The sequence below is a fragment of the Trachemys scripta genome, chromosome 3, assembly GCF_013100865.1.
Source record: "Trachemys scripta elegans isolate TJP31775 chromosome 3, CAS_Tse_1.0, whole genome shotgun sequence".
NCBI classification, from domain to species: domain Eukaryota; kingdom Metazoa; phylum Chordata; order Testudines; family Emydidae; genus Trachemys; species Trachemys scripta.
Window position 1 is genome coordinate 81,657,796 of NC_048300.1, and position 15,856 is coordinate 81,673,651.

Genomic DNA, 15,856 nt, shown 5'->3' on the forward strand with positions numbered 1-15,856 from the left:
GGCACTGGCCACTGTCGGAAGACAGGATACTGGGCTAGATGGACCTTCGGTCTGACCCAGTATGGCCATTCTTATGTTCTTAAGAAAAAAATAGACTTAACATTTATATCTGAAAATTTCAAACTACTTTACAAACATTGATGAATTGCTCCAATGAGAACAGTCCCCATGTAACATGTCCCATCTGTGTTCTCCCTCAGTACCCCATCAGCACCAGCGGTACAGCTCTTGGCCCTGTCATGCTGCCACTGGCAGGCACTCTGCTGGCTCCAATCTGCTTCCCCCTTCTGCAGCGAGTTAAAATCATGCAAGGGTAGTTACTCTGCCAAAGCCAAAACTTATACTGATCTGAGAAAGGAACGGTCCATATGCAGAAACTATTCCCCAGACACCTATGGGGATCTAGCTAGTCACTTCCCCATATTTCAGCTGTTCTGCAAAGGAGCTGTGCTTGTAGAGATTGAAGCAAAGCAGTTGCTTTTGCCCACTACCCTCCATTTCAGACTGAAATTGATTGCCTGCCACACTTCAGAACCAAAATCATTCCCTCAAAGATTCCAAGCTCCTGTCTAGAATATTCTCCTACCAATCCCGTTTATGAAGGGGTGGGACTTCTTCTCTAGTTCTCTTCTGACCTCTGTTACAATTTTATGAGCTCCCATAACAAACAGAACTTTTAATTAACTAAACAGAAGTATTAAAGAAACTCTAACAACCATTTTAAGGTAGCTGTGCTATTTACATATTTTTCTGAGTGTTGTGCATAATTTAAAAGATCAGTTAACTTCCATCCTGAATCTTTATTGCTGAAATCTTGTGTAAATATAAAATGTGAAAAAAGCTAAATTACATAACAGATGTATCCCAGTTTAATGCTGGATCATGATTAGCTTGTACTGTATGCCTCCAGCACTGACTAATAATTCTTATAGTTTATCGTATAGGTATTCAAGGTTTATTCATAACGGGTCAAATACTGAAGTCCTTACTCAGTATTAACTCTGGCAGACTTTACATTGCAGTCAATGAGCCAAATTCTGCTCTCAATCATATCAATTTCTGAAGTCTGTGGAGTTACTCCAGATTTGCATCAGTTTAGCAGGTAGCACAATTGAGCCCAACAGGAATTTTAATGACTAATAAGTTCTGAGAAAAGTCTTCAGGATTTTTCTCCATGTCACTGTTTGTCCAATAAAATAAAATATCAGAGTATCAAGTGAGCCAAATACTGCCCTGTTAGTCCATCTTCAATGAAAAACAGAAAGCACATATGTGAATTTAAAATTTCATTTAATAAAGCAAATAGAAAAATATTCAGAGTGGTGTCTTGGCCTTTCTCAAGGACAAATTTACAAAATGGTCAGTTTCAGAGGAGTCTACAACCTGAAGTTCCACTGCCAAATCAGGAAAATATCTCTTCTCAAATAAACCTTATTTTCTGTTCCACAGACGATAAAAACTGAGGAGATGTTACAAAACCTTTCAGTGTGTATTTTAAAAATATATATACTATTCCCTTCAGTAGCCATGCTAGTATTGGCTCTGGACAATTCAGTGCTGACATTAGAAGGCACAACTATATAGGGAGGCAGCAGTCAGTAGTTAGGGCACTGGACTGCACGGGGACTCAGGAGACCATTCTACCACAGACTTGTTATGTGACCTTGAGCATGTTCCTTCCCATTCGCTATCTGTCTTGGCTATTCAGAATGCAAGCTCGGTGGTGTGAGGACTGTCTCTTACTATGTGTATGTACAATGCTAGCACAAAGGGGTCCCAGTCTTAGTCAGGACCTCAAGATATTACTGCAATATAAATAATGAATAATAACATAAGTATAAATGGAGTTGGGCTGGTGGTGAATTTGTCCTTTTGATTCTTTTAAAATTGTTGTTATAATATGAGATAGCTGAAATGAACCCTGTTTTAAAACCAAAATACCAAGGAAATGTTCAAATTAAACTTGCAATTTTTCATTAGAATCAAGGAAGTTGCTTGATAAATTTAGCTCTCTGGAGAATTCTAAGTGCCTGTATTTGAAAACAGCATAAGCATTAGCTAGACGGTGATTAATACGAGTTTTCCATAGTCGTGTCATTCTTCTGTTTATGTTAATTGTTTTGATGGAGGGAGCTGTAGATCATAGAAACTACTCTTTAGGTTGTAGGAAAGTCAAAATCACTAGCTGTGACATGAATAATGAGATTGGTTTGGATTTTTGGATGAATATAATCAAAGCTCCTTCATAATAATATTGAAGTTATATTACATAGTAAAGGATGACACATTGTCACTCATAATTTCACTTGTCTGCCTTGAATGATAGGTATCAGAACTTATCCTTGAACTCTTGGTCTTGTATTTCTTGTATCTCGGGCACCACAGATCCTTCATCATATTCACAAAGTAACTTCTAAATTTCACCCCAATAAAAGCGTAGAGCACTGGGTTCAAACAACAATGGAAGAAGGCCAGGGCTTCTGTAATGTACTTCGCAAAAGCTATTTGCTTTTCACTATCACACAGTTTATTCAATTTACCCATATTTATGGCAGTCACAAGAAGAACCATGTTATATGGTACTTGACAAATCAGGAAAACAATCACAATTAATACAATCAGACATATTGCTTTGTTTCTTTTGGAATTCTGAGCTTTCACCAAGGTTTTGACAATGAATGCATAGCAAAATACCATAAACAGCAGAGGGATAAAAAATCCAAATAGAAGTTGCATACCCAGCAGCAATAATTTCAACGTAGTGCCTTTTGTCTCACTATTGGATCTGTGTTCACAAATCTCATTTGTTTCATTGACGGAGTGGCTGTAGCTTTGACTGAATATGAAAGTGGAACTGGAAATTAAAATTGATGATACCCATACAGCCAAACAGATCCGTTTACTGTATGCTAGCGTTCTAGCCCGAAGTTTAAATGACTTTGTTGCCTGTACAATAGCAATGTATCGGTCCATACTGATAAAGGCCAAGAGCAGCATACCACAATTGAAGTTGATTGCATAAATACCTCTGGTAATTTTGCATATGAAGTCACCAAAGATCCATTTTTCAGCAGCATAATTCACTGCCCAGAATGGAAGAGTGAGAACAAACAATATGTCTGCTATGGCCATGTTAAAGAGGTATATATCTGTCATAGACTTGGGTTTTTTATATAAAGCAAAGGTCATTACTACAAAGATGTTACCCACTAAGCCCAAGACACATATAATTGAGTATGCAATTGGCAAAAATACTTTTGTGAAGTTTCTGACTTCCCTCTTGTCACATGGTGATGTAATTTTGTCATAATCAAATGTATAGTCTAGATATTCTGTGTAGTTGGGTTCTACCTGCAAAAACAATACAGCCAGTTAGTGTAAACATTAGTGCTCATTTCTGCAAGTTCTCTCTATTGCGTAAACAATGGAGAATTGATGGTATGAGACATAAAGGATCAAATTCTGCTTTAGATACATCCTGGTGTCTCAATAAAAGTAATGGAAATATTTGGCCCCAACAGTGTTTGAAAGTTAAGCATACAAATACTACTCCCAGTCACTTTTCTTTCAAATCAACCTTTTCCTCATCATCTTGACTAGCAAAATCCTTGTGCACTCCAATGATATGCTGTCAAAACTCTAACAAAGGGCTCCCTCAGAAATGTTCTTCTTCAGTTGGTGATACACACAACGTTCTCTAAATAAAATTCTCTCTCCCCCACTGCGTACTTGCACAGAGCACAGCTCAGACAATCCAGATCTTTATTGTCTCCTCCATCATTAGTTCTTTCCCACAACTGTGAAAATACACTATTTTAACAGAAGAAGAATTTTCTCAAAGTGACAGATGTGTTTGAAGGAATCTGGAGAACAGCTGAAAAATAACTCAGAGACTTTAAGGTCAGAAGGGACCCTCATGATCATCTAGTCTGACCTCCTGCACATTGCAGGCCACGGAACCTCACCCACCCACTCCTGTGATAGACCCCTAACTGCTGGCTGAGTTACTGAAGTCCTCAAATCATGGTTTAAAGACTTCAAGTTACAAAGAATCCACCATTTACATAACACAGTCCCTAACCTTGAATGTTGTTTTACCATATTTACAAGGCTTTCTTCTAGCATACTGTATTTTTATTGTTTTTCTTGCGCTTTAGCAATGTTACTAGGAGCCAATGAAATATCAGCATTCTTTCTAGCATTCAAATTAGTGCTGTACTCCTTGTAGTATTGTTCATTGAGTTCCTGGAAATATGGTGGCCAATGAGCGTAATAAAATCGTAACTGAAGTTATTGAACTATAAGTGGGGGAGATAGTCTTCTGGAATAGTCCACAGAACTCCATATGAAAACGTCAGCAGGATATCCAGTGACAACACAGTCTATGAAACATCACATCATCACAAACAACTCTCATTAGCCAATCACTTCCAAGGTCATGACAATTTGTCCAGCACTTCATAGAACTGCCAATTCCAAATCAACTGTTTCACTGGTATATTAATACACTTCACCAATACACTGCTTACCATTTTGGTGATATGCTTCTTCTAATGAGAAAAGAATTGGTGAGGACAGTTCTGGTATCCTCGGAGTCCCTGTGCAGGAGGGAAGTGGATTGGATTAGGAGAGCAAAACAGGATGTGTCAAGAGATCAAAACAAGAAATATCCAGCAACAGAGAAAACTAAGACTAACAAAATTCATCAAAATATATTGTTTTTACTGAGATGTTCTGGTTTTGATGAAGTCTTTGTTGAAAAGGTAGGAAGTTTTTTAAGGCAGGGGAAAGTGAGTCTTATACAGTATTCTAGAGCCTGGTGGTTAGGGCCTTGGCCTGTGATGTAGGAGACTCAGGTTCAAGTTCCTGCTCTGCCAGATTCAGAATGATCTGGGATTAAAAAACTCTGCTGGGGAGCAGGGACTTGAAACTGGGGTCTCCCCCACCACAGGCCAGTGCCCTACCCATGCACTCTCCCTTGATGTTTGTGAAAATGTTTGAAAGGTTTTGCTTTCATGCCAATGCAGAACAAAAATTAATTTCAACACCTCAGCAAGTTGCCGCAAAACAGAATTGTTCTCTGATCAACTGTATTTGAAGGTGATAGTAATGTTGAACTGAAATTGAGAGTGTTTGTGTTGGTGAGGAAGAGCGGTAGTGGACTAACACTTGGAGACTGTGTTAACTTATGATTTCTTTGCTTTTCAGTATTTGCATTGTTGTGAGGAAACACACACAGTCAACCTTAACTCTAATTTAACAAGCTTTTTTTGTTTAGGAATTATTTGGGTTTAAAAAAATGTGCATATGGAGCTGTGGGGACTGCAGACTCATTTGTGAAGTGGCTGGAGAGAGGCTCTCTGTGAGTGGGCGTGAGGAGATGGTCTTCTCTGTTCAGACTTGGCACGCCCATTAGAGAAAGCTTTAACCAGTGCTCCAACTTCCTTTGCCTGCTGCTCAAAGTTTTAGTTGTGAAGCTGCAGGAGCCGAAGCCTGAAGAGGTTTGAGCACCTGGTGGAGGAAGCTTGAATACTATTTAAAGCTCTTTCTTGAGAGTATAAAGTTTCAAACCAAGCAGATGTGATTGTTTAACAGGCTCCATTGTTTCCCCAGCTCTGCTTCCTGGCCAGCTCCACTCTCAAGACCCTCGGACAGTCTCTATCTGCTCCTTTAAGTCTTGAGTAGGCAGTTTCTGTCTCCATCCAGCCATTGTCATTTGTGCACTGTCCAATCTCCATTTTCCCAGCTGATTTTCTTGTTTGCTGTAAGTATCAGCACTCACATGCAGGACAGCTGCTCCTTCCTATGGCTTTACCAAGATGCAGGAGACAGGCTGAACCTGAGTCCTTGCTTATAGTTCAGCCAATGAAGCCCTGAATTAAATAGCTGTAAGACAGAGCTATCTCTGTCAGTTTCTCCCTAGGCGATTTACCTTGCAATTATATATTAAAAACCACACACTCTGTCACAATTAAGCAGTGTGAAATCAATTATTTGCCACAACAGTTGCTGTAAAATGCATTTAACAACAAATAAGTTGAAAAATTGCATGAAATGTAAATAGAAATAGTTATGGCTCAAAGTATTAACAGACCATACACATCAATTAAAAAAATAACCCATGCCTTAGATTTTGGAATAATCTACAAGTGAGTCTGTTCTCAATTCTCAAACTCCAGGACCCTAAAGATTAGGTTCAGCTTCTCCCCCCAAGCAAAAAATCAGAAGTGGTGATATAAAAAAGTTCATAACTCAAATGAATTAACAGATTTACTTGAAAAACTCTTCATAAATTATACAAAGTAAATTCTGTCAGTTTGATGAGGATATAGAATTTAATCCCCACTTTAAATGGGGTGAATAAGGACTGCAGTATTTAACTCTGAGTCCAAAGACTTGCCACACTTCATGCTGACTGCAATAGGAGCTAATTCAGACCCTATATAAGCAAAAATTTGTTGCCAATAATAATTATTTTTAGAGTCCTCTTAACAGGCATTTGGTTAGTGTGCCTGCTTTTGGCTCTATTTTTCTATAACGTATTAAGTAATTATCAGGGGTACGTTTTCATATTGATCCACTAAAAACATAAGTTCTTTAATAGTGCTTCTATATATATACCCACTCACATATAGTCTATACACTATATGTAATACAAACCCAGCAACATGCTTTGTTGTGCCATTTTTCAAGTGCATGTACCTCAGTACATTTCATTTCACTATCAACCAATACATGATTTGTCAAAAGTACTAATAAGATGCAAAGGTAAACAAGTGAATAACCTGGAATTATAACAATATAGACAGAAGAGTCTTATGGGGTGGATAAATGATAAGCCTAGATAAGGAAGATAGATTTCTGAAAGGTAAGAAGATTTCAGATACTTCAGTTAAATCAGTAAGTAACCTACAAACATTGCTAAAAATCATCACAGCTCCACTTCTTACACTTTCCAGGTATATGGATTAAACAGATTTGGTCAGACTACCATTCAAATATTTGCATAGCCTTGTTTTATTTTATTACTCACCAATACAGAAAAATGAAGCGTCAGGCAAAGAGGAAGTAGGTATTCTGTTCTGTTGTGCTCACCCTCAACTTCAGTAAAAATGCATTTGAATATTAGGAACTCGAGAAACAAGAAATAGCAGCATTATTATAAGTAATGGTTAAATTCAAATGATCACCACTTCCTCCTAACATGTAACAACAATAATCTGTTTTGCATGTAAGGGCAGAGATTCAACAATAGGCGTATTGTAGATGACAAAACTGGATGTTACTTGTTTAGTCATTAGACACTATTAAAATTTTGATAGTTTTGATTAAATGGTCCTATTAGAATTGGAACCATGGAGAATAGGCTTGTATCTAATTAAATGGTTTCATTTTTAATTAAATAGTTTCATTGTGCTTGGAACATATAATGAATTATGGCCTCTATCCTGCAAACTATTAAGCAAATACTTAACTTTATGCATAGGAGAGTCCAGTTGAAGTCAATGGAGTTACTGGCAGTGTCTATAAAGTTAAACACATCTAAGTGTTTGCAGGATCAGGGCCTACCTTAGTTACTTAACTGAGCAGTAATTATGTTCTGAAGTACACATAAGATCTTACTACATATTGAGTTCTAAATTTTCCAGATGATGTACCTGAATTGTACTCACGCAAAATGTGCACTTGCACAGAAAAACAGGAAAATCTTTGTCGCCTATTTTTGTGCACACTTTTGCTATTTATATATTCATAGCTCAGGCACAATGTTAACATTTGTTCTAATTAGCCTTGGAAGGATTTGATTTTATGTTGTATGAATGCTGGATAATATCCATGTTTATTTCCATGCATTTTATTATTCATTTATGTTAATTCAAATGTTTGCAGTAACAGGAAATTAAACACAAAATAAATCACTCAAATATGAATGATTTACTCAATATCCTAAGTGTAAAATTGTCATAGTTTGTAATATTATTGGATGTCACCAGATGACGCTGTTTCAGTGGGCCTTACAAATTTTGTTTAAATCAATAGGAGGCTAGATCTTGGAGAAATACTAGATATTGGGTGTGACACAGTTCTTTTTGGAAGTTGAACATACAGCAATAAAGTTGGTTCCCTACCTGAGTTTCTTTGACTGGAATAATTTTATAGATGCCAGGATGCTGTCTACAGGACATACCCACAGAATCAAACACACTGCATGATGTCAAAACATTAAATAACTGATCACACTATTATGTCAAAAGTCACTAATAATTTACAGTTACTATCCTAGATGTGTTTCTAAGGTTCCCTTCTCCATATGTCAGCCTCAAAGGCCCTGAACGGAATTATGTGATAGAATCCAATCCTTTACTAACATTACTGACACAAGCACATATACTCTCTTATTAGCCCTCAAGTGAAATCTAGTTTTTCCCTACATATCCACACACACATTTTCATTATTACTGATAAAAAATAGGGCAGTCAAGCAATTTAAGAAATTAATCGTGATTAATCACGCTGTTAAACAACAATAGAATACCATTTATTTTAAATATTTTTGGATGGTTACTACATTTTCAAATATATTAATTTCAATTACCACACAGAATACAAAATATACAGTACTCACTTTACATTTATTTTTTATTATAAATGCACTGTAAAAATAAGAAATAGTATTTTTCAGTTCACCTAACAAGTACTGTAGTGCAATCTCTTTATCATGAAAGTTGAACTTAAAAATGTAGAATTATGTACAAGAAAAACTGCATACAAAAACAAAACAATGTAAAACTTTAGAGCCTACAAGTCCACTCAGTCCTACTTCTTGTTCAGCCAATCACTCAGATAAACAAGTTTGTTTACATTTGCAGGAGATAATGCTGCCCTCTTTTTGTTTACAATGTCACCTGAAAGTGAGAACAAGCATTTGCATGGCACTGTTGTAGCCGGTGTCACAAGATATTTATGTGCCAGATGCGAAAAAGTTTCATATGTCCCTTAATGCTTCAACCACCATTCCAGAGGACATACAAATTTTTAGCATATCTGGCATGTAAATACCTTGCAACGCCGGCTACAAAAGTGCCATGCAAACGTCTGTTTTCACTTTCAGGTAACATTGTAAATAAGAAGAGGCAGCAGTATCTCCCGTAAATGTAAACAAACTTGTTTGTCTTAGTGATTGGCAGAATAAGAAGTAGGACTGAGTGGACTTGTAGGTTTGAAAGTTTTACACTGTTTTGTTTTTGAGTACAGTTATGTAACAAAAAAAAATCTGCATTTGTAAGTTACGCTTTCACGATAAAGAGATTGTACTTCAGTACTTGTATGAAGTGAATTGAAAAATACTATTTCTTTTGTTTATCATTTTTACAGTGCATATATTTGTAATCAAAATAATAATATAATGTGAGCACTATGCACTTTGCATTCTTTGTTGTAATTGAAATCAATATTGAAAATGTAGAAAAACATCCAAAAATATTTAATAAATTTCAATTGGTATTCTATTGTTATAAGTGCAATTAATCACAATGCATTTTTTTCATCGCGATTAATTTTTTTGAGTTAATCGCGCGAATTAACTGCGATTAATTGACAGCCCTAATAAAAAATGTTCTTCAGGTTTTGGTGTGTGAATATGCATATTGAACAAAAAAAGGGGTGAAATTAATTTGTGATTTGACTCAATTGACTTCAATGGAGTCATTTTGGGGATGAATTTAGCCGCTTGTCACTGTATTGCCTAACCCAAAGTGCCATTTGGATAGGCCTGTGGCAGATTATTAAAGTCATAAAACAGTTGAGAGACTGACCCAGTGTCTAGTGGAGATTGAGGCATGGAAGAGAGAAAGATGTCTGGATTGAGGCTCAGCCAAGACAGAGGTGATGTTGGTAGAAACAACTGGAAAAAATGGCAGAAATTATATCTGCCTCTAAATTCAATTGCCGTTAGTCACCTGAGTTTATAACATATGGCTTTGCTAGGCCAACAGCTGCATTTAGAAAATCGGGTGGGAGCAGTGGTTCCAAAGGTATTTTACCATCTATGCCTGGCCTGACAGGTGTGACCGTATGGAAGCTTGCTCCCACTATCCATGCCTTTGTCACTTTCAGGTTAGATTACTACAGTGCACTTTATATGAGACTACATCTTAAAACAGTTTGTAAGCTGGAACCTGCTGCAGAAGGTGGCTGCTTGGTTTGTAAGTACAGTGTCCTTTAGAAAGCACATAACGCCTGTGCAATGGTATCTGCAATGATTACTTGTGAGCTTACAGGCAGATTTAACGATGCTGGTTTTAACTGATATAGTCCTAAATGACCTAGAGCCAGTCTATCTGAGTGACGGTCTCTCTTCCTATGAAACACTGCCACAGTTGTGGTCAGTAGAGATACTGATGTGAGTTCACCCTTGATATAACAGAGAAGGTGGCTAACAGAATTCAGAATGGCTCCAGGGCTCTGAAATAGCCTGATTTAGTGACTTTCATGGCATGCGCCAGGGCCCATTTGTTTCACCTGGCCTTTGAAGAGGGTAGATGGAGTGAGATACTGTCCAGTGTCTGACGAGGGATAGTATTTAAGCACATGTTAATGGTGTGTTAAAATGCATGAGCTGAGCATATTGCATTTTTGTTTTGTATGTTTAGATAACTGGCAGGGTGCCCGGAGCTTGTGGATGGGTGCTTTCTACTTATTGCAAACAAAAATAAATTGTAGATACAATAATCTACTCTATATAATGTATTTGTTTTATGATGTATAAAAATGCATTCATCATTAAAATTTCACAATCTTGTAAGTAAATTAGGTCCCCAAAGGCCTGTTTTAACAGCTGTTAAACTTGTTTTATTAAGAACAAATGAAACCTACAGTTATTACAATCAAAAAATTATGCAGCTTGGTTAAAAAAAGCTTTTCCTTAAGATCTTATTTGCTAATACTTTTTCTTTAGATCGTTTATTCTGTTTTGCCGTCTAGTGAATACTTGCATTTCCAAAGGGTCTGATCCAAAACTCACTGAAGTCAATAGAAGTCTTTCAGTAACTTCACTGGGCTTTGGACTGGGCTCATAATGCGGTTTCTGGACTGTTCTGGAGGTATAAATACTAGTTTTATTTCTAATTCTCTTGCTTCTGAAGTATCAAACTATAGCATATAACCTCCTGAGTCACTAACAGTTTACATGAAAATAGCATGTGCAAATGTTTTCATAATGCTGATAGAAATTATTTTCTTTCTAATAAATTATTATAAAATATTTTAAAAATCCCTAATAGGAAATTCTGTTGCCTGTTACAAGGCTTTTGTAAACTGAGATATAGACAGTTATTTATACCACGTCTTTATTATGGGTGATAGCATGTCTTTGAGGAACTTGCTAAAGAAAAAAGCAGTTTCTATTAATTTATAAACTGGTTCCCTTGATTCATAACGATCTTGCTTGCCATATTAAAATTTTGGCCCCAGTCCTGCCATGAGCCACACCCAGGCAGACCCCTGGCTCACAGAATGCGTTGCAGAATATGGGCCTTTAACATTTCTTTCTTGCCATTAGAAAACTTTTGACAACTTTGGGAACGAAAAGGTGATTGTAATTCTTTCAGAGCCGACTTCATTACACAAAGCCAACTCCAGCTCACCTCACTGGTGTGAGTAGTCTAATCAGCTTCAGTGGGATTACTCACATGAGTAAAGTAAGCAGGATATGGTAATGATAATGATTTATATTCTTCTAAACTGGCTACATAACTCAATAAATGTGCTAGTTTTTAGTCCAGATGCTCGCTTCCAAATGAAGAATTCTGCTGCTAGTAATGGGCTTAATCATCCCTATCAGGTGCTGGCCCACATTCTAAGCATTTACAAAGCAATGGTACAACTACCTTGGGAGGTAATTAAATATTATCATCATCACTGTGCTACAGACAGAAAAACAGTCCCTGAGTAGCTCCATGACTTTCCCAAAGCAACACAAGGAATTGGTGTCAGTGGTGGAGATGAGAAGTCAGAAGATACAGATTTACAATCAGAGCCCTAAGCACATTTAGTTAAAATAAGAGGGATTGTTATTGCCCATTAAGTAGACAGATCAGATGTTCAGCTTGGACACTATACAAAGCATTGCTGATTCTTTTCTATATTCTAATATTCTCTAATTAAAGTGTAGCTTTTGCTTTTAGTCTGTAATAGATACAATTAGCAGCAATAAAAGCAGACTTTGAATATAAAGAATTAACTCCATTTTCATTGGCTAAGGTAGCTAGTCTGACTTACCGCCACTGCACATCTTCTTTTGACCCATTTATTAAGTCCAGACAGCCGTTCGAGCAGACACCAGACTTCTTCAAAGTGTTGTAAGGAGAGGGTTTTTTTTTCTTTTTAAGACAGCTTACTAAAAATCTGCATGTTATGCAAATGAAACCCCCACACCGTCCTATATTTCAACTCAAAAGGAAACTTACTCTCATTTTGCTAATATGGTTATTGTGGTTTGTCAAATCTCACCACCTGTGAGCTGTCTGCCACCACTAACTGAATAAAGAAAATATAAAAGGTAAGAAAAATACTGTCTATGCAGATGAAACCCACAGGCTTAATCTGTGCTGATCCTGGGGTTTTTTTGCTACTCTAGGAAAACTTCAGCATGTGTCATCCACTTTGTACCATCCCATGTTTTGAATTCATTTAAATTTAGATTGACATGTATTGATTTATAAAATAGATGTACACAAAATGACATCCATCACAGGCTCTGGGCTCCCTGTCATTCCTTAAGAGCACAGAATTTAAATAATACACAGATATATTAGTTTATTATATGTAAGTTAACACATCATATTGTCACTGTACTTTCTCTCAGATCTATTTTTACCTTTCTCCTCTGCCTATCTCCTTATTGTTTCCCTCGCAAACTTATTTTTCTATAGTGCATAGTTTTTCATCTTTCTCTCTCCTTCTGTCCCACTCCTTCATCTTTCTGTTGTATTCTTTCAGTCTTTTCCTCCCTTTTCTCCATCAATCTCGCTCACATTTTTCTCATCACCCAAGATAGCCCTCCCACCACCTACTTGCTGCCTTTTATTCTCAAATTGCTCAAATTCTCTTTTTTACTCCCAACCTTGACTCTCTCTCTCTCTCTTGCTCTCATACACCCACATTCTGCTCTTCCCCTTCCCATATCCATCCCTGGCCCTCACAGACACATACTTCTGGAAGGATTGGGGGTTCTTCCTTCTTCAGGGTAGGATCAGCTAGAAGAGGGTATTTCTAACTCCCATGGAAGTGAGAGGGACAGAGTTAGGTCTCCAATGTTAGGGTTTAGCTCAGATTTTAGCTCAATCTACTTGGTCTAGTCTCAAGCCAGGCAGAGAAAACTGAGCCCTCATCAGCTGATCAGCAGGGTTTTTTTCTGGGGATGGAGGAGAAAGGGAGTTGCAGATCTGGGAGAGAGGAGGAGGATGGGGACGTGATTGCACATGGGGCGCAAGTGAGGTGGAGGGACTGCATGGTTGACCCCTGTGCTTAGCTCTTGTTCTTAGCTCATGAGATACTTGACATTTTACTCTGATTGCAAAAATCTCATCACATTGTCAATATTCTGTTACCAATGCATGCACCATTTGCCATGGAAGGTAACAAATAAGGCAAGAGCAAACACAGAATGAGTGGGAAAATAGGAAGTGACCTATGTGGCAATGATAAAGAATTACAGAAAGTCTCTCTTTCTTCTACATTGAACAAGGAAGTGTCAAAATGAGGAAAACATTATTATTTCTAAAGCTTTTCTTTCTTAATCTTCTTCACTGTAGAACTTCTGTTTAGAACCTTCTCCAGCTCCCATGCTTCCTGGCTTCCTAAAACAGATTTAAAGAAACAGTACATGTGTCCTCACACTTGTAGTTAACTTTTTAGTAGAGCTGGTGAAAAAATGTTTTATTTTCCCACAAATATTTTTTAGGAAAACAAAATTTTTATCTAACTTGTCAACAGAAAATTTTGATTTTTCACCAGAAATTTGAATACCAAAACATTTCTGCAGAAAAGACAAACAATATGTTATGACAACGTATCAAAATAATTGTTATGGTCAGAACTAATCTGACCAAAGAAAGGAAAATCTGCTGAATTGTCATCTTTAATCTACCTAAGCATGCCTAAATACAGGGGTAGCAGTGTGTCCAGTGAATGAATCTCCATATCATAAATGCTGCAAACTTCAGGCACTAGAAGGGAGTTACATACGAAATAATAATAATAATAATTTCCACATTTTTGATGGTTTAGTCAGAGCATGAACCTTGTGGCAATTTTTTTTTCTCTGTCTGAGTTTAATGCCTCCTTGAAAAAAGCACCCTGGTAGTTTCTCAAAGGTTCTCTTTATTTATATAAACCCCCAATGGTGACATTTCTAGCCAAGCACATTGAATACACTGACCTGATTTCTGCTCAGAGTTATGCTTTCTTTGTATTACTCTGTTTCTACAAGAAAACTGGTTCTTGGAATGCCCCAATTGAGCAGAGGCAGCTAATAGGAAAGTTTTGGAGGGGCTTTAGACCGGGAGTGTAAGAGGCTTTCCTTCCAGGTACAGCTCTGCATGCAATTTCAATATGGCTAGTAATGGAACAGTTCTGGTGACTTGCAATGGATGTGCCATGCTTCTTTTTCTGCCTGAAGCCAGAAGGAACTTCCTGTGCATGAAGTGCAAATTGGTGGTTGCGCTGGAGGAAAAGATGCTTGAACTGGAGGGACAAATAGAGATGCAATTGAGAAGCAGAGGTGTTCTAGACAGCAGGTTCAGGAAATATCATTACTCCAGTTTTAAGGGAAAAAAGAGCTGCCCACCAAGAAGATGGAGAGAGAGGAGGCCTAGAAGTTTGTAACCACCAGAAGCAAAAGTTCACTCTGGCTTTATACATGGCTGGAGACAGATAAGGATGGGCAGACTGTGGCCACCAGAGAGAAGAGGACCAGGAGGAATTCCACACAGCTACAAGTTTCAACACCAGGGCCTCAGTGCGGAAACTGTGGAAGATGCCTCTCAAGATCCGGCTAGACCAAGGGAACAAAGAGGTGTACGGACACACATGTGATTGGCAGCTTGGCCCAACTGGTAAAAAAAAAAAAAAAATCAAGTTTGCCCACAAAGCGTTCTCCAATTGTCCAAGGAAGATAGATGATCCTTGTTAGGGATTCAATACGCAGAAGAAACAAAAAAAACTGTCTGCAATGGGTAGGCAGACAACAGGACAGTGTGGTGACTTCCAGGAGCCAAGACATGCGTTGTCTCTCTGAGATTGGATAGGCGTCTGAAGTCGATGGGCAAGGATCCACTGGGTGATGGTTCGTATCAGCACTGATTATACTGCATCACAGGATATCTCCTAGATACCAGATGACTCAGGGAACTCAGAATCATGCTGAAGGAGAAGAATACCTAATCAATCTTCTCTGAGATCCTTCCTGTCCCACAAGCAAAGAGAAAGCAGATGGTCCTGGAAGTGAACAGCTGGCTAGGTAAGTGGTGTGGAGGGGTTGGTTCTGTGGAACATTGGTTCACCTTCAGTGGGAATAGGGGGCTGTATAGTTTGGATGGGTTCCACCTCAGCAGAAGGGGAACCAATCTCTGTGGGGATAGGCTGGCTAGAATAGTCAGGATGGGGTTAAACTAACAACAAAAGAGGGAAGATGTGAGCACTCATTTAACACAAAATTGAGATGTTGACAACAAAATTAATCAAGGAACCAAAGGATATGATGAGAAGAAGATCTTAAATTACCTACATACCAATGGTAGGAGCCTGGTGACAAACAAGAGGAATTGCTCATTCATGAGCATAAATTTTATCTTGT

At 37.8% G+C, this 15,856-nt stretch overlaps 1 protein-coding gene across 3 annotated transcripts; it reads right to left on the reverse strand.

Annotated features, from left to right (window-relative positions):
- Nucleotides 1-1,273: 1,273 nt before the first annotated feature.
- On the reverse strand, nt 1,274-12,375 carry LOC117874765 (C-C chemokine receptor type 6-like). Of its 3 annotated transcripts, XM_034765230.1 has the most exons (5): nt 12,280-12,375; nt 8,130-8,205; nt 7,034-7,132; nt 4,530-4,598; nt 1,274-3,351 (listed from the first exon to the last, which is right to left on the reverse strand). In XM_034765230.1, the coding sequence occupies exons 4-5, from the start codon at nt 4,530-4,532 to the stop codon at nt 2,266-2,268; spliced, it is 1,089 nt and encodes a 362-aa protein (XP_034621121.1). In that variant the 5' UTR covers nt 4,533-4,598; nt 7,034-7,132; nt 8,130-8,205; nt 12,280-12,375; the 3' UTR covers nt 1,274-2,265. The 3 variants fall into 3 exon arrangements, with proteins under 3 accessions (XP_034621121.1, XP_034621122.1, XP_034621120.1); XM_034765231.1 differs by lacking the exon at nt 8,130-8,205 and having other exon boundaries at nt 12,280-12,348; XM_034765229.1 differs by lacking the exon at nt 12,280-12,375 and having other exon boundaries at nt 7,034-8,513.
- Nucleotides 12,376-15,856: the final 3,481 nt, after the last annotated feature.